At 41.0% G+C, this 22,829-nt stretch overlaps 1 protein-coding gene across 1 annotated transcript in view; it reads left to right on the top strand.

The window, feature by feature from the left end:
- PLCH1 (phospholipase C eta 1) overlaps positions 1-22,829 on the top strand; it is a 267,361-nt gene that overhangs the window by 182,552 nt on the left and 61,980 nt on the right. Inside the window, exons 7-10 of the mRNA XM_066600144.1 lie at positions 5,457-5,550; positions 13,465-13,668; positions 17,910-18,030; positions 20,487-20,658. Of these exons, the coding sequence (XP_066456241.1) occupies positions 5,457-5,550; positions 13,465-13,668; positions 17,910-18,030; positions 20,487-20,658 (591 nt within the window). The remainder of the gene's footprint in view (positions 1-5,456; positions 5,551-13,464; positions 13,669-17,909; positions 18,031-20,486; positions 20,659-22,829) is intronic.

Below are 22,829 nucleotides of genomic sequence, written 5' to 3'. Positions count from 1 at the left end.
GTCTAATCTGCGCTTACTTTTTGCACCTACATTCGTAAGAAGAAGAAAAAATGGCAGAGCCATTCGTAATGTATCACTCTTTTTGGTGCAAATCAGTTGAATATATGTTGTAAAAATAGTACACCATTATTCTGGTGGGAAAGGCTTCATAGATTAGTCCAATGTTGTAAAACTGCCTGTGCTTGCTGACAGGAAAGCAGTGAAAATCTTAATAAACTCCACTGCTTCCCTGCTCTGCTCAGGCTCTCATTGGTAAATTAAGCCCTATTTTCAATAGGGATTGCTGTATGTTCAGTCTCTTCAGATGTCACCCATAGGATGCGTTTACATGGTAGAGATTCCGACAAGTTTCTGTCCAGTCAGATCAGTTTAAATTGGTGTGCGTAAATGGCCCATCGGTCTGATTGATCTCTGTCTAATCTGCCAAAAACATTTTGTCTGCCAATCACTGTTTGTGTGATTGTAACATGTAGACAGCATCTCAAAGAGACCTCACCGTTGCTTTATAGGAAAGGGGAAGGTTTCATTTTCATGAAGAACATGGAAGCAGTTATTCTCTCCTATTCTCCTAATGTACTGGTTGTACATATTGCAATAGCTGTAGGCTGTCTATTTCACCTGACTCCACCATAAATGGGCAATTCTGGGTGTCTTTGTGAATTGGGAGAAGGGAATGAAGGATTGAGAATGTTGAAATACATTGGGCCAGAACCTCATTTCCTTTACATCAGCTATTGCTATACACATAAGATCATCAACTGATGTGGCCAAAATTAGCAGGTAGGCCCCACTTTTATCGAATGTGTATAAATGGCCAATTCCGATTCCCAGCTTCATGTGGCACAGTGTTAGGACAGAAGACATGCAGTCCTAAGCTCTCGCACACGACCTGAAGGTTGCAGGTTCAACCACTACATGCTTCAGGTAGCCGGCTGAAGGTTGACTCGGCCTTCCATTCTTCCGAGGTTGGTGAAGTAAGTACCCAGCTTAGTGGGGAATAATTAATAAAAGAAATTACCTAAAAGCACTGCAGAATAAGTTGGCGCTATGCAAATAACAATCTTACAGGTTAAGGGAATTTGAATTTGTCTGATTTAAATAAAAAGGTCTATAATTCCAATCATACTGGGTGTATGGCTCACATGTCAAACACAAGGCCTGTGGGCCGAACTGGTCCACCACTCTTATTTTATGTGGCCTGCTGGCTGTGCAACAAATCTAACTGGCATTCTGCTCACCTCTAGTCTGGCAGTGGCAGACTCTGTGACCGCTGACCTCTCCCTTCCTTCCCCTCAGCATCTGCATACACCATCCTGTACGCAGCTCAGACACAAAGGTGAGAGGTCAGCAGTCACAGCTGCTGCTGCCACCGCTCCAGAGCTGCAGGCTGGATAAGTGGACAACCTGTAGGGTTCCTGCACAAGCCAGAGACCAATAGCGGGGTCACTATTACTACTGGGCCCAATATAGGTGACACTGAGGCCACTATATGGGGTCCCAATTACTACTTAGGCCAGTATAGGGGTCACTATTACTACTAGGGCAACTATAGGGGTCACTGTTGCTACTAGGGCCACTATGGGGGTCACTATTACTACTGAGGCTGCTATGCGAGGGCACTATTACTACTTGGGGCCAATGTAGGGGACACTGAATACTGAGGCGATTATAGGGGGTCACTAATATTACTAGGGCCACTATAGGGGTCACTAATACTATTCCTCACTATTACTACTAGGGACACTATGGGGCTCACTATTACTACTGGGGTCATTATGGGGTCACGGTTACTACTGCGGCTACTATGAAGGTCACTATTAGGGCTCGTTCACACAGGTATAACTGCATTTCAGCCGTGCACGTTAGAAAGATAAGTGGAAATTTATTATATTATGATCACTATTTCCAAGGTGCCCTCAGACCTGCACCCCTGTTATTCTGTCAGGTCTGTTGGTTAATGTTAAGTCCCTGTAGTTGGGTCCTGCACAAGTTAGGAAAGGTAATTATCGTTAATTATTCACGGAAACGTGTTTCCTCTGAGATCCGCATGTTTCAGTTTCCCAATTTATATCTGGATAAAGTTTTCCATAATAATTACCTCATTGTGATCTGCTGCTTCATCTATTTGCCTGAGTAACAGATTTTCAGTGGCTTCTGTTGTATTTGGTCCCCTATAGAGAACCCCTATGAAGATTTTATCATTGTTTTTTCCTCCATATGTCTTTACGCATAGAGACTCCACATGTTCATCTCCCTCATATATATCTTCCTGTAATGTGGGCTTTAAACTGGATTTTACATAAAGACAAACCCAAGTTAGCAACATGCGCACATCTTGTACAGCAGTATGCACCCTCGAACTGATGTTCAATAACTGCATACATGGCACAAGATGTAAACTTGATAGTATTGTTGATCTTGGAGCACATATTAACCCCTTGAGTGGCACGCCCGGAAATTTTCTGGGAGGAGCTCCACTGCCCATAGCGATATAGCCAGGAAGATTTCCGGGCTATGTATCACTATGGGAGCTGCAGAGCACAATGCCACAAGCTGTGGCATTGTGCTCTGCCTGCACAGACCCACACAGAGCAGGGCAGGATTTTGAAATAAGAAGCAGGGAGATATTACCGATCTGCCGGCAATCTCCCGCTTTTAATTTCAAACTGCTGCACTAGTTTGTTTACAGTTGCCATAGAGGCCATTGGCTTGTCAGAAGCAAGCCGATGGTCTCTGTGGCAGGGAGAGCTGGTGCTTGGCTGTGAGAGGACAGCCAGGCACCAGCTCTTACAGCAGAGATCAGAGAAAACCTCCGATCTCTGCTGTTAACCCTTTACATGCTGCAGTCTATGTGACTGCAGCATGTAAAGGGCTGTCACCAACTGACCCCCAGAATGTGATCAGGGAATCCTGATGGGTCTTTGTGGAAGTCCCCTTAGGGGGCAAAAAAAAATATTTAAAAAATAAAAACACTTGTCTCCCTTTACTTTGTAAAAAATTAAAAATAAAATCACACATGTGGTAGCCCTGCGTCCTAATGACCCAGAGGGGGAAGTTAGTACATTATTTAACCCCTTAATGACACAGCCCCTTTTTTTCTTTTTCCCCCATTTCTTTTTTTCCTCCACTCCTTTAAAAAATCATAACTCCTTTATTTATCCATCGCCGTCACTGTATGAGGACTTGTATTTTGCGGGACGAGTTGTATTTTTCAATGGTGCTATTCAAAGTACCATATAGTGTACTGAAAACCTTTTACAAAATTCTAAGTGGAGTAAAATGAAAAAAAAAAAAAAAAAGACATTCCGCCATTTTTCACTGCATTTTGTTTCTACGACGCACGAACTGCAACAAAAAGGACATGATATCTTTATTCTACAGGTCGGTACGATTACTACGATATCAAACTTGTATAGTTTTTTTTTTTTTGCTGTAGTACTTGTGTATTTTTTTTTTCAAAGACATTTAATTTTTTAAAATTATTTTCTGCAGCATCTTCTGCACGCAATAACTTTTTTGTTTTTCTGTCAACGCACTTGAGCAAGGGCTCATTTTTTGCGAGATGTCCTGTAGTTCACGTTAGTACCAATCCGGAATACATATGACTTTTTGATCGCTTTTTATTGCATTTTTTCAGGGAAACAGGGTGACTGAAAAAGTGCATTTGTGGTGTTCTTTATTTTTTTTTCGGACTATATTTACCGTGCGGGGTAAATAATGCACTACTTTGATAGATCGGACTTTTATTGATGCGGCGATACCAAATATGTATTTTTCTTTTATGATTTAGATTTTTTTTATTATAAATATGGCAAAAAGAGGGTGATTTAAACTTTTATTACTTTTTTTTTTTAAGTGTGAAAAAGTCGTGAAAAAGAAAATAAACTATTACAATTTGGTATTGGTATAATCGTACTGGCCTGTATAATTACTTTAATACATTATTTATACTGCTCAGAGAATGCAGTGAAAAATAAAAATAAAAAACATTGCAGAATTACAGATTTTTTTAATCTTGCCACTAGAAAAAATGGAATAAAAAGCGATAAAAATTTTACATGTTCCAAAAAATTAGATAAATGAAGACTAGAGTTCATCCTGCAAAAAAAGGCCTTCTAGAGCTCTGGCAATGGAAAAAAAAATTAATACGGCTCTTGGAATGTGGCGACACAAAAGCAAACCTTTAAGAAAAAAAATGTTTTAAATGTACAAAAATAGCAAAACATAAAAAAACTGTATAAACTTGGTATCACCGGAATAGTGTTGACTCAGAGATTAAGGTTATCACACTTTTTATTTTGCACGCTGAACGCCGTAAAAATGAAATCCAAAAAACAAATGGCAGAATTTCTTTTTTTCCCCCCAATCTCCCTACAATTTTTTTTTACAAAAGTTATTGAATACATTATATATATCCAAAAATGATGCCATCAAAAAGTACAACTTGTCCCGCAAAAAACAAGCCCTCGTATGGCCGTGTCAATAGAAAAATGAAAAAGTTATGGCTCTTGGAACGCGACTGCAAAATTAGTTGAAATTACATAATTGGACGATTTAAAAAACCTGCCCTGGTGGGCACGACAGGGTGGTAAGAAACCCGCCACTCAAGGGGTTAAATGGGGATGGTACAGATAAAAATGAAGTAATTTATACAAGTAAAAGATAACCGTAAGTAGAATAAAGTAACTCCCTTCTAAAGTCCCCCGACTTTATTTGATTAACCACACTTAAAATCAAGCACATGTCAACGTGCTCTAACAGGCAATTTTTTGTATGATTTAAGTAGCTACCGGCAGCAATGAGTCTTCTGTTTGGAAAGTTAACACAGATTTTGTTGCTAATTTTTTGGCTGTGGAATTTCCACACCAAACTCCTACATGTGAACACACTCTTGTACTGGTGCACTTTCAGATGATGATAATGCCTTACTTGTTCTTCTCACGGTTGTGATGAATATGCTGCATGGACACATCAGCATCAGACCTATGCTTAATGTTCTGTATTTTAGTCACATTTTTAATGTTTACTTTTTTCATGAATTAATAAAAATGCAGTTAAAAAAATCCTGAATAGCTGCTTTAATGTCAGAATTTCTATCAGTCCAAGATTTGTGCTCTTTTATCATACGTGTGCCTATGTGCAGTTGATTTAAAAATTTATCAAAAATCTTATGAGGTTTTCCTTGGCTAGGATCTATAGACCTATCTATCTAAACCTCCATGTTATCTGCTCTTTGCTTTATGTCCTTTGTAGACTAGATGTAGGATCCTTTTGGAGTGTTCCTAAAATTCAATATTTATAACTTTTGTGCTGACAGTTTATTAACGGTTCACTGCATCTCAAGCTTTATCAAAGGGATTTCTGCCATAGCCCTGGGTAGAGACTTTCCACTGAATTAACACTCAGTGTACTATAGAAGGAACAACTTACAACAGTGCTGTCATTTCTCCAAACAGATGAACAATGTGACAACAGAATACTGTCTTGACATTATACAGAAGTTTGAAGTTTCAGAAGAAAACAAGGAACAAAATGTGCTGGGAATAGAAGGTACGCTTTACATTTTACTGGCCTGTGTTGTGTGCTGCAAATAGTTGTTCTTTCAGAAGAGTAAAAATAATAAAATGCATATCCAGATATGATGACTCCTCTCTAAGCTGCTAACAAGCAGCAGGTAAGTGACATTCAACATGCTAGGGATGTAAAATCTGCCCTGCATATCAAATCCACATGGATTTTTCTTTTCACACATTTGGATTTTTTAGAGAAATTATATCTTGTATTATTTAGTTTTTCAAGGGTTTCAATCAATTTTGGCAATGTCTGTAAGCAGAATATTCTGTAGAGTAAATTCCTTACACTATGTTAATGATGTTTATCACCTGAGCCAAAGACAGAATGTCAACAAAAGCCAAGATACATGAGATTTCCATTAGAACAATGAAACCAGCAAAGAGGCAAGTCAACAGAAAGTGATCATTCTTTACACTTCAAAGGAAAACCAGTTTGAACCAAATAAATGATGCAGCTGTGTTTTGGCTTTGTAACACCACTTTCTGTATCAATTTAAACTAACTATTTGTCTTTAAAAACTGTGTTTTAATACAATAAATCAGAAGATCTCTTGGGTAACACATCCAATTGTGTTATTTAGAGTATTTTCTCCAAGCTCGTACCAATCACACCTAATATGGCGCACACAGTATATCTAAGCGCGTGGTTGCGCTAACAGATGTGATCTGTAAAATCTCATCTAGCTAGCTTGTACTGTAAATGCTGCAGATTTTCTATTTAAAATTTCTGCAACATACCCATAGTATCCTTGTATAACACAGCTGGCACTTGTGGAATAGGGAGTGGGTTTAACTCCTAAGCCCACTACCTACATTCCCTCTCAACTTGGAATTGGAAAGAGGTTAAAGAATTTTCTCCAAGCTCGTACCAATCACACCTAATATGGCAACCACAGTATATCTAAGGACGTGGTTGCATGGGCATTGTCTGGTATTGCAGCTCCAGCCCATAAAAGGGAATGAGGCTCAATTGCAGTAGCAGACAGCATGGTGGCTTGGTGGTTAGCCCTGTTGGCTTACTGCGATGGGGTTCTGGGTTCAAATCTGATGATGGACAACATCTGCATGGAGTTTGTATGTTCCCCCTGTGTTTCTATGGGTTTCCTCCAGTTACTCTAGTTTCCTCCCACACTCCAGAAACCTACTGACATTCAAATATAGATTGTGAGCCTCAGTGGAGACAGTACCCAGTGTAAATTATAGCAATCTGTGTATGGCACTGTGGAATATGTATGTAATATATAAAATGTGTAAATTAAGAAGAAAAAAAACGTACTCTATGGAGAGATGGAGCACGGTTTCTGTAAAAAGCCGACCCTTTTAATGGTCATTCAGTGCAATAATTTGCATTGCTGACTGTTTTGTAGGTAGCCTGATTTTAATATTCTTCTCCTTCAGAACATTAAATTATGCGCATATTATAATTACTTTTTGTTAGGAAAACTGGGCAGGCAAGGTAACCTGGGTACAATAGCTATCGTGCAAAGAGCAAGGCTTAGATTCAGCCACTGAATGTTCTGGAACTTTTTATTAACTAATGAATTGGAAATGATTGTCTTATTTTCTTTGAATGCTACAGTAGTTGCAGAAGCCCTAAGGTTGTAAAAACAAGGTCACAGATGGTACGTTAATTTTGAAACTAACTTTATTTAACATTCTCGGCTGTATCCATCAGCGCAAAAATAAAAATAGGTCAAATTTCAGATGCTCCATTCTGCTTTGCAGTATATTGTATCAACTGACAGTGTAGACTTTCCCATTTCCTGAAATGTTATATGCTGTCATTTATATAAGTATAAGGTTGTTATAGGATGACCTGTATTAATATATTGAAATATATTGAAGGTTATGTTGAAGCTGCAGTATGCCACTAAGTGTGATCCACGGACGGGTTTTTTTCTTAATAGACCCAAGCTTTAGGTCATTATTGGGGCACTTGTGACATGGGTAATGAATTTTCAAAAAAAAAAACAACTATTGGTGGCCTGACGAGAAGTCGCGATGGCAGTACAGAGTCTTAGCTGGGTAAATTTTAGAAAAGATAACTATTGAGGCAAAATCTCTTAAGCCTGTTTTGTATGCATGTACACATTATGCAAGATAGCAAATATTTTGGATTTGGCCCTATATCGCTCATGACCTGAAGGTTTCAAGTTCAATCCCTGTATGATTCAGGTAGCTGGCCCAGGGTTGACTCAACCTTCCATCCTTCCGAGGTCGGTAAATTGAGCACCCAGCTTGGAGGGGGGTAATAAATAAAAATTACCTGAAAGCAGTGCGGAATAAGTTGGCGCTATACAAATAACAAGATTGATTTATTTATTTATTTTATCTCCCGCACCTATTTATACCCTGCCACCCCCCATTAAAGTGACTATAGAAGCATGTCAAACTCCAGTCCGGAAGGTAGTTAGGTCATCAACAGTGGTAGAGATGAATAGTCCTTTGCAATCACTAGTATATTTAATTCCAGATCTGAACACTAATGTCTGGATGGGGGCGGGTATATCGGGCACCTTGGACTTAGTATCAGGCAAGCTTATAACATTTGAGATTTTGAAGGAGGAGTTTAATCTCCCTAAAAATTAAAGGGGTTGTCTCGCGAAATCAAGTGGGGTTATACACTTCTGTATGGCCATATTAATGCACTTTGTAATATACATCGTGCATTAAATATGAGTCATACAGAAGTTATTCACTTACCTGCTCCGTTGCTAGCGTCCTCGTCTCCATGGTTCCGTCTAATTTCGCTGGCGGCTTGCTTTTTTTAGACGCGCTTGCGCAGTCCGGTCTTCTGCTCTGAGCACGAGCCGCTTCAGCATGCTCGCCGCTACAGCTCTTCTGCGCATGCGCAGACGAGCTGAAACTTCTCGGGAGCGCGGTGGAGTGGCCATTCTGCTACCATCCTCTCTTAGAGGAAGGTGCAGAAACTTGAGCCGCCCAGCCGTGCCGAGAAGCTGCCCAACCTGGCCGAGAAGCCGCCCAGCCGCCCAGGTAAGTGATGGGTGACGGACTGACGGGGGTGACGAGTGACGGACTGCCGCTGTGGCCCCGGAGCCTGCCGCTGTGGCCCCGGGGCCTGCCGCTGTGGCCCCGGGGCCTGCCGCTGTGGCCCCGGGGCCTCGCGTGCGGGAGCCGGGGCCTAGCGTCGGTTACCTGCTGCCTGGCGGTGGGTGACTGTGGCCCAAGAGCGTGTGCCGTGGTTGGCGACCGCGGTGGGTCCGGTCGGCGGCTGCGGGGCGTCTGGTGGTCAGGGAGACACAGCTGGTAGCGTCTCGGGAGCGCGCATGTCGGGCTACAGCAAGCAACGGGAAAAGAGCCGGCGGCCATCTTGGGGAAACTTTTTATAAGTTGCTGAAATGCTGGAACTGTAAGTAGAAACCGGCTAAAAAAGTCATTTACACGGGTGCTTAGTAATGTATGCTTAATAAGGGGGACTGGGCAAAAAAAAAATTTCACTGCTTCCTCGAGACAACCCCTTTAAGCTTATTGATATTGTCAGATACTTTCATTCCTGAAAGCTGCCCGAATATATGAAATGAGGAAATGAGGATCCCTCAGCTTATCAACCAAAAGCTAAACAAACCCACCCAAGACGGTAAATCAGAAATTCGTTCGCTCTATGGGATGCTGGCAGGAAATTTAGTGCAGGGGAAAAAGTTCATATATTAAATTGGGAGAAGGAACTGGGAAAAGAAGTACAAATAGAGGAATGACTCCAGGCCTTCAAAGGAACTACCCAGGTCACAAAAAGCACCCCTATATTAGAATCACATCTAAAACCCGCTATGAAGTGGTACCTCACTCCATCTTTACTGGCAAGGAGAGATTCAAATCAAAATGTGGTGTGCTGGAGAAACTGCGGGCAGCCTGGATCATTAAAACCTATATTTTGGTCATGCCCAAAAGTGATGCCTTACTGGAACGAGGTGTATTCAATGTTGAAGCCAATAATGGGGTCCCTAGTTCCCAGAGACCCAGGACTGAGTCGTCTTCTGATAGGCATGGAGAGGATCCCAGTGCTGTATAGAAACCTAGCGGGTCATGTTCTCCTCTCAGCAAAACTAATTATTGCCCGTCATTGGCGCACACCCAATCCTCCTACACTAAAGGAGCTGACTCGCATGGTATCCAGTCATAGTATCTTTGAGAAAATTTATTGCAATTCGAAAAAATACCACACACACAAACGTGAATATGTGGAACCGTTGGCTAAAACAGTATCCAAAATGAGGCAACCCTTAGGAGCCAATCCGAGCCTGGACCTTATGCCACCCCCATCCCTATGTTCCCCTATGGTCTACAGATGTTAAAGAAATACCTGATTATGAACTCGAGTCCATCTCTCATGTCCAAGTTTATAACGTTATTCCTGTTTTGATTGCACTTTGTAATCAAGATCAATCTGTAAGCTTAATGTGAATTTGTAATTTGGAAGCATTGTTAACTTACACGATATGCAAACTGTTTTCTTTGACATTTGCAGTTCAATGAAAATTTTATGTTTAATAAAAAAAAAAAACTATTCGGGCATATTTCCCAAGTGGCAGATTTGTCACAGTAATTCCTGCAACTAAAAATCTGTTCCATACAGATGAATGAAGGAGTCGCAACAAATCTGTCCCGTGTAAATACACTATGTCCTTATTTAACCTCAACCTTAATAGAAGTCTTAATCCCAACCCTTCTAAGCTGTAATAGTAACCTGTCATCAATCTAGTTTAACCATTCATTCCCAGATTTGTTTTCAGCTACATCCATATGTTTCAGACATATTGTAGTTTCCTTGTTGCAGCAGCTGCATTCGCTTTCATTCATCAATTACATTTTTGTATTGAATGTTCTTATTCGTAAATAGTTTTCCAGGACTGATTTTATGTGCAAAGTTGATAACTGCAAGCTGTTTTGCATCTGAAAGCCTTCAGTAGTGTTCTTGGATACATATGAAATGTCCCCAGACACCAGTAACATAGACAAATTAACTTTTTTTATGTTGTAGTAATATAACTTTGTTGTTAGGTGAGTTTGACTTTCATATGTGATCAGCCAGTGAGGCTGAAATATGGTAAATGCTGAAACATCCCTTTTCCAGTTACGTGGTCTTTTCTAGAAGGCCCAGATTGGACCTGGCCTGAGAAAGTGACAAGCTTTTTTTTAATCATGTCGTGGTGGCACATTTCATTGTATACTACATAGAGCATAGTTCGCTATTTTGTGTCAGTGTTCTTATGTAGAGAGTTTTCCACTTAAAGATCTAGTTTCCCCTTAACAATCCCTTTTTTATTTGAAGGGTCCTCCAAAGATAAGCAGATGACAGCGTGTCTCCTGCTTGGGCCTCCAGCATTCAGCTGTTGCTTGTGGGAAAACTCAGTGTCAAGTGTTTAATTTTCCCGCAGTGCAACCACGAAGGAGGATTACACAGTTCCAATTTAAAACAGGGTTGTCTGTGTAACGTACAGGAATACCAAGGTCTCCAGGGCATGAGACTTTTATTGTAGATGCTGTCTTCCTCAATTAATAGATTCCTTAACAGCAGAACCCTCTCTTCTAACTCATATACAGGGTATTTGAAAATGGGTTTTCTAATCCAGACAATTCCTTGAATGGCAAATTCCTTTTGGCATTCAAAGTATTAAAATTTGTTACTAGGAAAACTGAATGATAATTGTTAAAAGATGTCGCTCAGCAAAACCGATGCCCATGAACTAGTCCCAACACCAGTTAGGCACTAAGAAGACATACTGGATTATACATTCTTTGCTTGAAAGTGCAGCTATCAGGAAGAAATGGGCCTTTTAATGTGCCTCATGTGCTGCAAACTGATCGATGGGTGTTCCTGATTTTATATGCTCAGTCCTCCCCTACAACGCAAAGGTACTATAGACATCAGTCATTAGGAAAGAGGAGCAGTTTGGAAGAAGTGACTGGAGAAAAACAGACCTGGTTTTGATAACTTGGAGATTAGTCCACTTGCTGGGTCTCTATCTCCTGGGCAACATAGTTGGCACAAATGTATGAAGTCACTCCGACACAATGGCTTTCTCCTTGAATCTATCCTCAACCGTTATTTTGCTTTATACAACACAACAATGTTCACACTGTTTCATACATTCATGTTCACACTGCATAGCTGTACATAAAACCCTGGCCGCCTTGCCTCTACTTAAACTTGGCGTTGCCCTTACTGACGTGCCTAGCGCCAAAACTTTAAACATTTACAGGTCATCAATCCATTGTTATTATTTTCTTGTGTCAACATCGGGGACATCATCCCTTGTCATACCTCTCGGTGAGCAGCATACACTTATCCTTGGACGGCCAGGAAAATGAGTGAGCTCAGGGGTAACCTTAGGAGGCATAACCTTGTTTTTATTTAGCCCTTTCAAGTGCCTCTTAATTATCTAGCAGATACACCCTTTCCCTGCCAGACAGACTTTCAGGCAGTCTGTAATCACCGTCCTTTTCTCGCTGTGTATATGTGAAAAACACTCATTGTTGCCATCATCCACTCTCGGCTTGATTATTGCAAGTTGCTGCTGATCTGCCTCTGCTGTGCCAGACTTGCCCCCTCCAATCCATCCTGACTGCGGCAGCCAGGCTCATCTTCCTGTCCAGCTTCTACTCGGACGCCTCCCTGTGCCAGTCACTGCACTGGCTGCCCATCAAATATAGTATTCAATTCAAACTCACTGCAGTCATCCACAAAGCTCTCCATAGCACGGCGCTCCCCTACATTGCTTCCCTCAGCTCTATCCACCACCCAGCCCGCTCCTTGGGCTCCGCTAACAAAATCAGATTAAGTGCCCCTTTATCTGAAACCTCTCATTCCCGTCTCCAAGACTTCTCCAGAGCAGCACTAGTCCTCTGGAACACGCTACTCAAAACTATCCGGGCAATCCCTGACACGCACAAATTCAGGCATGCTCTAAAAACGCACCTCTTCTGGAAGGCATACCCCATCTCCTAAACCAAACCCCTCTGTACTCCGCCTGTACTCTAGCCATAATCACCCGCCCCCTGCAGTCGTACCGATTCAGCCACTATACCGCTCAACCTGACCATTATCTATGTGTATAGCATCCCTCACTCTGTGTCTCACTCTGTGTCTTATTAGACAATCCTATCTACTGGTGGTCTGCCGAGGATATCCTGAGCCCGGTCGTCTTGTATGTTTGTCCCCACACATCTACTGGTCCCAACCCCTCCTAACAGTTTGGTCAGAACAGCCCAGGTGGCGAAAATACATTAATATAGCTATACAGCTTTGCACATTCTAAAAAATGTGCCCCTTCTCAAATTCTGTTAACTAGGCAAAATCTCTCCGACTGTGTTGTAGAGCCATGTCTAGTGGTCAACAAGCTCTACAGAAGTGGAAAAAGAGTCACTACACACAAGGAGCCTCTGAGAGTCTTTTTATAGGCCAAGGGTGGAACCACTTTTAAGGCCTCAGGTGACAAGACCGTTCATGTAATCACGCACCAAACTCCAATTACTTTTATATCTGCTTGAGATGTGACTGCATGCCGAGTTTTGCAGCAAAACCAGCTTTTAGTTAGGGACTTGATTTTTTTGACAAAGAGTGTATATCAGAACTTGTATGCATACACACTATTTTTTGATGTTTGTATTAAAGTGTTGCATGTGCACCGTACACATCATAATGTATGATATGGAGTGCTAAGGAGAATGGCTGCCAACTGTGCCATCTATTGTGATGGCGCACTACTTGCTTCGAAAGGGGTGCTTTCCTTTGTCGCACAATGTACTCAGGCGCAGTGTTAAACGTAGCTACTTTATCAGCATGTTTCCTGCAGACTTCGAATGGTTACAATATAAGGTGATTTTAATTCTTACCAGAAATAACAGTGCTTTGTTTCATTTCTCCCTAAAGGTTTCACCAGTTTTATGAGGAGCCCTGCAGGTGACATTTTTAACCCTTTACATGGTGAAATCTACCAGGATATGGAGCAGCCTCTGAGCAATTATTACATTGCATCATCTCATAATACCTATTTAACGGGGGACCAGCTTTTATCTCAGTCAAAGGTGGATATGTATGCTTGGGTGTTACAGGATGGCTGCCGATGTATAGAAGGTAGGTTAGTGGCACATGTAAGCCCTCACAGGAAGGGTCTCCTCTCCCTCATGTAATTCATCTTTATTATTGTTGTGTTTTTTTTATGTACCGAAACCCTTTTTATAGGTACAGCGCCCTGGAATTAAAGGGGTTGTCTGATTTTTTAAAATTTTTTTTTTAACTCCTTCCTGTCCTAGAATGTATATATGTGTCTTGGGTGGGGAGGTGTTTCTGCAAAATGGCATATACTTGCATTATATGGATGGTACGGGCTCAAAGACTGGCATCAGCCATCTCGCTGCAATAGCTGGGATCAGTGGTAACTAGTTTTTAAAGAAAATGTTGGACCACCCCCTTAATGGCGCTTTAAAATGAAATAATAACCTGCCATCAATCAAATGTGGATAGAAGCTGCTGCTTGTGTAAAAAAAGAATTTACCCCTTGAGTGGCACGCCCGGAAATTTTCCCGGGACAAGCTCCACTGCCCATAGTGATATGGTCTGGAAGATTTCCAGGCTATGTTTTACTATGGGAGCTGCAGAGCACAATGCCACAAGCTGTGGCATTGTGCTCTGCCTGCACAGACCCACACAGAGCAGTGCAGGACTTTGAAAAACAGAAGCAGGAAGATATTGCCGATCTGCTGGCAATCTCCCCCTTCTAAATTCAAAGTCCTGCTTTGTTTACAGGTTGCGATAGAGACCATCAGCTTCTCAGAAGCAAGCTGATGGCCTCTGTGGCAGGGAGAGCTGGTGCTTGGCTGTCATAGGACAGCCAGGCACCAGCTCTTACAGCAGAGATTAGAGGAAACCTCCGATCTCTGCGGTGTTAACCCTTTAAATGCTGCAGTCTATGCGACTGCAGCATGTAAAGGGCTGTCACCATCGGACCCCTGGCATGTGATCAGGGGTCCTGATAGATCTCTAATAAAAAACATGCCAGAATTGCAGATTTTGTTAATATTGCCACTAGAAAAAAAGGAATAAAAAGCTATCAAAATTTTACATGTTCCAAAAAATTAGATAAATGAAGACTATTTCATCCCGCAAAAAACTCGGCCTTCTAGAGCTCTGGCAATGGAAAAATACAATTAATATGGCTCTTGGAATGTGGCGACACAAAAGCAAACCATTAAGAAAAAAAATGTCTTAAATGTACAAAAATAGCAAAACATAAAAAAACTGTATGAACTCAGTATCGCCGGAATCGTGCGACTCGGAGAATAATGATATCACACTACTTATTCTGCATGCTGAACGCCGTAAAAATGAAATCCAAAAAACATATGGCAGAATTTCTTTTTTTTCCCCCAATCTCCCTACAAATTTTTTACAAAAGTTATGCAATACATTATATATACCCACAAATGATGCCATCAAAAAGTACAACTTGTCCCGCAAAAACAAGCCCTCATATGGCCGTGTCAATGGAAAAATGAAAAAGTTATGGCTGTTGGAACACGACTGGAAAATGAGTTGAAATTAAATGATTAGACCATTTAAAAAACCTGCCCTGGTGGGCACGACAGGGTGGTAGGAAACCCACCACTCAAGGGGTTAAAGGACAGATTTAATCCAACTGATTTGCTGTTGGGATAATCGGTGCCAGTGGTGTCTGTCTGCCGAATATATCAACCTCCCTACAGAATTGATGTGTTTACTGAAATTGAATATTTGTTGGCAGATCCACATCATTTCTGTGGCATCAGCTGACAATCACATACCTGATGTCCACGACCACTTATACATAAAGGATAATTAGGTAAACTGTACTTGTGTTATAATATATTGATATGTGCCTGATGAGATGTAACATCCATAGCTTCCATCAATAAGGGGTTAATTGCCTTATAAGTTGCTTATCTGGTGTTACTAATGAATCCTGTTAGTGTTATAATTATGCTTTGTTGTTGTGTTTGGCTGAAGTAATACAGCTATTATGTATAGTAATTAATCTCTTTGTAATAAACCAGGGTAATTAGCAGTTTTTAGGATTTTCTAATGATAACAAGGAATGAGTATATAATTACCAAATGTAGACCTTTTCTGATTTAAAATTATGTAAGTGTAGAAGTATGTGCAATCAGTAATATATAAACAAAAAGTAACTACTACTACAGCGCACTGAGCTCCCGCCCCCTCTCCGCCCCTTGTCACTGTTTGCAATGGGAGGGGTGGGGGCAGAGCTAAGTTCTGCCCCCTACCATTGCAAATAGTGGCAAGCGGCGGAGAGCGGGCGTGAGCTCCGTGCACTGCTCCCGGCCCGGCCCGCCTCCCCCCCTGCAGTGAGAATGCGTATATAAAAAAACCCGTCTGATATACGCACGTCTGAATAAGCCCTCATACGAATACCTGCAAGCACAGAGCTGATTCTTATTGGGACGACTGGCGCTGAGGCAGCGGATAGTCGTCCCATGTAAAAGGACCCTCATTTTGGGAAGCGCTGTCAATGACTGTTTCTAATACAGTCAAAAAAAATTTATGCTGATACATTCTTGCCAAAAGAATGTTGCTATTGGCAAACTTACAATCCATAGATTTCTATAGATAAGGCCATTATATATACGCCAAATGTAAACATCAAAGATGCAATTACATGTGTGGCTTTTGTCTAATAGCAAAACCTCTCCAAAAGACCACCTCTTCGACCCTTTTGTCCAGACCAAGTGACATATTTTCAGTTCCATCATAGAGTATTTTGCATACTGGCTATCTTCCTGGAGAGGACCACCATGTGAAGATGACCAGCATGCAACATATATGCTTCTAGAAGACCATTTCTCTATTGAATTCGGGGTGGTTTTCCTTGTATATTCTCTTTCTGATGAAAGTATCGTTATGTAGCTGCTGCTCCTCTGGCCTGTCGTTTGGGATGTGATTATAGAATACAATGTACTAATTTTATTTCCAAGCCTTTGATTTTATTAACTCTGGAAGAAATTTCACTGTCTTATCCTTTGAAGTTCGCCAGTCTTATATTCTTCAGAGGGTTTTATTTAAGCAACCAACTTCCATGCCATTAGAAAGCAGTATAGTATCTCTGCTTCCCCAGTCAGCGAGGCAAATCACATCAGAATGGTAACTACTTGCGTTGGAGCTTATGGCACAACAGGGGCAAGGGCTGCTCTGACCTTTTAAAGCCATATTAACCGTGATATCAGGGTGCTGCATTATCTGTAATTCCTTGTTGTAATGTGGGACTGCTCTTTTACATTTGGATGCAAACCAGTAATTACCTCGAACTGCAGCCTGAAATTTCAGACTAGCTTTTAGCCCATAGGAGGATACAGTGCAATAGAGAATGTTGGAATATTCTGTGTCAGCGTATGGCTGGGCTCACACGACCATATGGTAAAACGCTGCATATAAAAGGCCAAGATGGTGACAGCTGCACCCCTATAATGTACAATGCAAACAAAAACTAGAGCCTTTCCAATACAAATTGAAATAAATGCATTCAGTTGTAATTGGTGAGGTGCTAATGCAGGAGTAAACCATCTCGAAATGTGCAACAGGACTCTGCCTATGCAAGAAGTACAGTAACATATGCATTTCGAATTGCATTACGGCTATTTGCTATGCATATAAATTTGAGGTTCTTGGCGCACATTTTGATCAACTTTGAAGAGTTCATCTGCCCCAAAAAAGGCAACTTCAGAGCAGATAAGATAGCAAATATAGCAGTATTGTAAGTTTTTTAGTGTTCAACATAACACCCGGCTATCTAAGTCATACGCTGCACCTAAGACATATTTATGCAGGCTTTTGTCTTTGCATCTTCTCTCTGCTCTCAGGGGCTGTGACCTGCAATCTACCTATATAGAGGGAATGTGAGGTAGATAGTAAATAATCTGTAAACTAGAGTCCCACAGCAGCCTTTTGTTAAGGTATTTGTTCTTTAGCGAACCAACCAAATAGGTCCATTTACACTTTGGAAGAAGGTGCTGACGGACCCCACAAGTGTATCTTCTACTATAGGACATTTGGTAATTTTATCCATTTTTTTCTTAGTTTTGCCACTAGTAAAGTTTGCTAGCTCACTTTTTAACTGTTTAACCAAAGTTTAAGTTTTAGTTTATCATAGTCAATAATACCTTCTGTATTTCAGTAAAAACATCCGGATGTGTCCATTAGTTTTCAATAGGTCCTGGTCAGTAAATACAGGTTTCTGTGCTGAAGTGATATGATTGTGCATCTGTCTTCTTCACCATCATAGCTACAGCTTAACGAAATCTTCCCTACTTATGCTTTTTCAACAGTTGACTGTTGGGATGGACCAGAAGGAGAGCCTGTTGTACACCATGGATACACGCTCACCTCCAAAATTCCCTTTAAAGATGTCGTAGAGGCCATCAACAAGCATGCCTTTGTTAAAAATGAGTATGTTATTTTTGCTTACTTGAATAAATTGATAAATTTTGTGATCTCATTATGAATCAGTTGTAGACTCCTTATGTAGCCGTCGGACATGCACAGTACAGATTTTCTTTTTTCAAATTCCTGCTTTTCCCACATCATTGCCTAGCGATGACGCAGTAATCCACGACCTTTGCACAATGTAATTGTGGAAGGGCCGTGGATCGGATAGCTTCCATTGACTTCAATGGAAGCCGTCCATGCGTAATCTGCGAAAAAATGGAACTTGCTGCAACTTCTTATCTCCGCGTGCGGAAACCTTAATTGGTTTCCGCAAGTGTGCATGAAGAATTGATTTCCCATAGCATGCTATGGGTGCTATTTGCTGTGGATCCGCGGTGTGGATGAGGAGACCAGGAGCCCTTCCTGTGGATGCAATGTATTGATGATAATTGAGGTAATCAAAGTGGGCAAGTTAGATCTCTTCATGTACCTTAGTAACTTCAGTTCTGTTTGAATTGCTGAAAGCCAAAAGAAGCAGTAACTTAAATGTGTGAATGGAGACCAAAGGTCCAAACTACATCAACTATGCTATTGGGTCAAGCAAAAAAGGCAGAAACAAATGGAAACCTGGTCAAATGGAATGCTTCTTGTGAACATACCTCTTCATCCATGATATGGCACAATTTGATTGTGATGGAGATTCATCTATGTAGGTTTTGAATTCTGCAGATTACCCAGCTCTTCCAGGATCTTGAGAAACAGATTTGTCCCCACTATGGCATGATTTGGGCTTGTGGAGAGAGATTTTGCATTTAACAATTGTTATTACAACTTCTTATGATTTGTTACCCAACTTTCTTGGCATCCTAAATGGCAAACCTGCCAACCTATGCTGTAGTATGAAGGAATCTCTGCATAACTTGGCTTTTGTATCTATTACAGCTTCAAGGAATTCTTATCCAGCTTCTACAGGCTCCCGAATAGTGAACCTGACTACTTATTTTATGATATGAGAGTTGGGGATTTATCAACGTATAGCTAGACAGATCAGGCATTGTACAGATTAGGAAAACTGGGTAACAACCTCTGCAGTAGTGTGATGGAGGATATATTGTTTGTATAAAATATATGCAATGCTACTCTGAAATATTGTATAGATCTATCATATAATATTCTGGCAACATGGTGTGTTGTCACCATTGCTGCTCAATAGTGTTGCCATTCAGGGTATTGGGGGACAAGTCAGTCTAGCATATAGAGAGATTTATCATTACATAAAGGCGTTGTCCCGAGAAAAACATGGACATGATTGCCTTTTTCCAGAAACAGCGCTACACTTGTCCACAGGTTGTGTGTAGTATTGCAGCTCAGCTCCATTGAAGTTATCATTCATTTCTAGGTTTAAACTGCTAAGTTGTTGATTAGACATAGATGCACCGAGAATTGCAGAGTAATGACATAGATTAGTGTTAAGAAGAAAATAAGTTTCTGACTTGATTTTAAAATCTCAATTTACTTAACCCTTTCCAATCCACTGCCTGACCTTTGAAGACATTATGATTTAAGGCTGTACAGGTCCAATGTTGGAAGATGTCCATCGGGGTTCTCTTACTGTATATTGCCAGCCTCTCTGCTGTCGGAGCCTATCCAACGTGTCACCTCATGCAGTACTGGCTTTAGCCAGCAGATAGTGCCGTTTTATAACGGCAGAAAAAGAGTAAGCCCCCTAGGAAAACCCCGATACAAGTTGGATTGGAAAGGGTTAAAGGGGTTCTGTCAGTAAAATAAAAAAATGCATACTCACCCACATCCTGCCCTTTATGCCTTAAGAGTTAAACCTGTAAAAAGAAAAGAGTGGGGGAAAAAAACTTACCTAATCCTGTTATTGTTCTCTCCAGCGGCTCCTGTGCGCTCTCGCCGTCCTGGCCATGTCTAACCTCTGCGGTCTACGGAGAATTAATTGACGGCATGTGCGCTGGTAAGGGGGACGCATATGCACTCGCCATTGACTCTTCGAGGACGGCAGAAGTTAGATGCGGCCAGCCCAATCAGTGAGCGACGCATCACTTGTGACGCGCCAACCACTGACCCCGGGCAGCAGTACTTGCCGCCAGGCATTGTCAGAGCAGGGCCAGAAGCACTTTGCAAGCTTCTGCCCTGCGATCGGACAGCTGCCGGAGAGAGAGAAGAGGAGCAGCAGCCTCCCGGTGACCGTCCCTGACGGCTCAGGTGAGTATGTTTTTTTTTTTTGTTTGTTTGTTTTTTTTTCCTGACTGAACCCCTTTAACAAACACTTATAGCATTATGAATATATGTTAAGCTAGAAAGAAAAAAAATCGGTACATAGGCAAGCCGGTCTGTATGTTATGGGTGTGACCATACTGGCTGACTTCCCTTTGTGAACAGGTTAAGTAGTATGGACCTACTTTTGGAGACGTTACATCTGTGCTCTTTATATGAATTCCTTTTTGTTGTAGGTTTCCAGTAATCCTGTCTATTGAAAACCACTGCAACATTCAACAGCAAAGGAAAATTGCTCAGTATCTAAAAGAAGTATTTGCCGACAAACTTGACCTGTCTTCGATTCCACTTGGAGAAAACAAACAACTTCCAAGCCCCCAGAATTTAAAGGGCAAAATACTTGTAAAGGTAAACCAGAACGTGGAGTGGTCTTCATTTCTTAAGAAGTACCAAATATTGTTTCTTAGCAGGATAGTTTTGTAATTTCATATTAACAACTGTATTAAACATGTTATGTCACCGACTGTAGGTTATTTATGTATATAGGTTCTAGTTAGTTTAACTAGACTATATACAGTGTTCATAGAAATATAAAACAGCTTAAAAGTTTTTTGGGGATTTCACATTGATAACTTGTCCTAATGATGGGCTATCCTATACATTATATATAAAAAGTCTACACACCCCTGTTAGAATGCCAGGATTTTATCATCCAACAAAGATGAATCCTTTCAGATTTATTTCCACCTTCGATGCAACCCATTATCTGTACAATTAAATTGGAAAACAAGCTGAAATCCTTTAGGGTGGAAAGACTAAAAGCAAAATTGTAACATGTGGTTGCATTAATATACACACCCTGAAACTAATACGTTGCTGATGTACCCTTTGACTTTATGACAGCATTCAGTCTATTTGGGTAGGTGGCTATCAGCATGACGCATCTTGACTTTGAAATCTTTGCCCTGTCTTTTTGCAAAATTGCTCCAAATCTGTCAAATTGCAAGGACATCACCTGTGTAGCGCCCGCTTCAGGTCAACCTACAGCTTTTCAATGGGATTCAGGTCTGGGGTCTGCCTGAGCCATTCCAAAATTTTAATCATCTTCTGGTGAAGAAGCCGTTGATTTGGATCTAAGCTTTGGGTCGTTGTGCTGAAAGGTAAAATTCCTCTTCGTCTTCAGCTTTTTAACAAAGCATAATGCTGCCTCCACCATCTTCACTGTGGGATATGGTGTTCACTTGGTGATGCGCAGTGTTGGCTTTGTGCAAAGCATACCTTTTTGGAATACGGGAGGTGGTTGTTACATACGCTACATGTACAGCTCTTGGTAATTTTTACTGTTGTGCTAAATTTAATCCCCTTCTTGATGACGTCTTCACTGTGTTCCATGGTATATGTAATGCCTTGGAAATTTTTCTTCCCCTTCTCCTGACTGACACCTTTCAACCACAACCACATCACCCAGCATAAGGGGGTGTTCACATTTATGGAACCACATTATTTTAGTTTAATTATTTTTATTTTTTCACTCATTTTGGTTTTCAGTGAAATTGTACAGATAACGGGTCACATTGAAGGTGAAAATAAATCTGAAATGATTCATCTTTGTCAGGGGTGTGTAGACTTCTTATAACGACTGTATGAGTGGTGGGGGGCCGAGCTTCAGGATCTGCATTAATCATCAGATTAACCCTTTGCAATCCAATTTTGGATTCAGTGTTTCCTAGGGGGCTTTCTCTTTCTGCCATTATCCAATGGCACCATCTGTTGGCTAGAGCCAGTACTGCGGTATGGGACATGCTGGAGAGGCCCCCGACAACAGAGCGGCCAGTAATCTACAGTAAGAATACCCTGCTTGGACGTCTTCCGACATCGGAGCTGTACAACCTTCAATCAGAATGTCTTTAGACGTCAGACAGTGGATTCGAAAGGGTTAAGGGGTAGCAGTACCATATCCCTTTCATTTTTGTATGAATAAGCCATCAATGTACAATTCTAGAAACCCCCCTTTAAACAGTAAGCTGCACCATTACTTATATGGAAACTCTACGCAGTCTAGAGAAAACAAGAATGAAACGGAATAATTCAAGTTTTAATGTTGGACTGCAAACTACAGAACAGCTAGAAGCCCAATTCATTCATAATGTATAAATGACTCTAAAATAATTAGAAATATTTTCACTTGGAGAACATGTGCAGGGATTAGTTTCTCTACTATTCAGTTCATATCTGGTAATGAATATTGTAATGGTCTGTCTTCTTCACTTGTTATATTTAGCAGTGTCTGTGGAGTAAATATTGGAGGTAATAATCTGTCAGATGCTGTACTTAATTTCAGTTTTTTTCTTTTAAAACTGGTTTTCCAAGATTTCTTTTTTCAGGTTCTGTAGCAATTTATGTTGTTTTGTTATACCGTTAGACCACTAAATTTAACCCTTTCTAATCCACTGTCTGACGTCTAAAGACATTCTGATTGAAGGCTGTACAGCTTCGATGTCGAAAGATGTCCGGCAGGGTATTATTACTGTAGATTACTGGCCGCTATGTTGTCGGGGGCCTCTCTAGTATGTCACATA

Source organism: Eleutherodactylus coqui, chromosome 1 (assembly GCF_035609145.1).
Source record: "Eleutherodactylus coqui strain aEleCoq1 chromosome 1, aEleCoq1.hap1, whole genome shotgun sequence".
NCBI lineage: Eukaryota > Metazoa > Chordata > Amphibia > Anura > Eleutherodactylidae > Eleutherodactylus > Eleutherodactylus coqui.
Note: the sequence above shows the minus strand (reverse complement) of the source record. Positions and strands in the feature narration are given on the sequence as shown.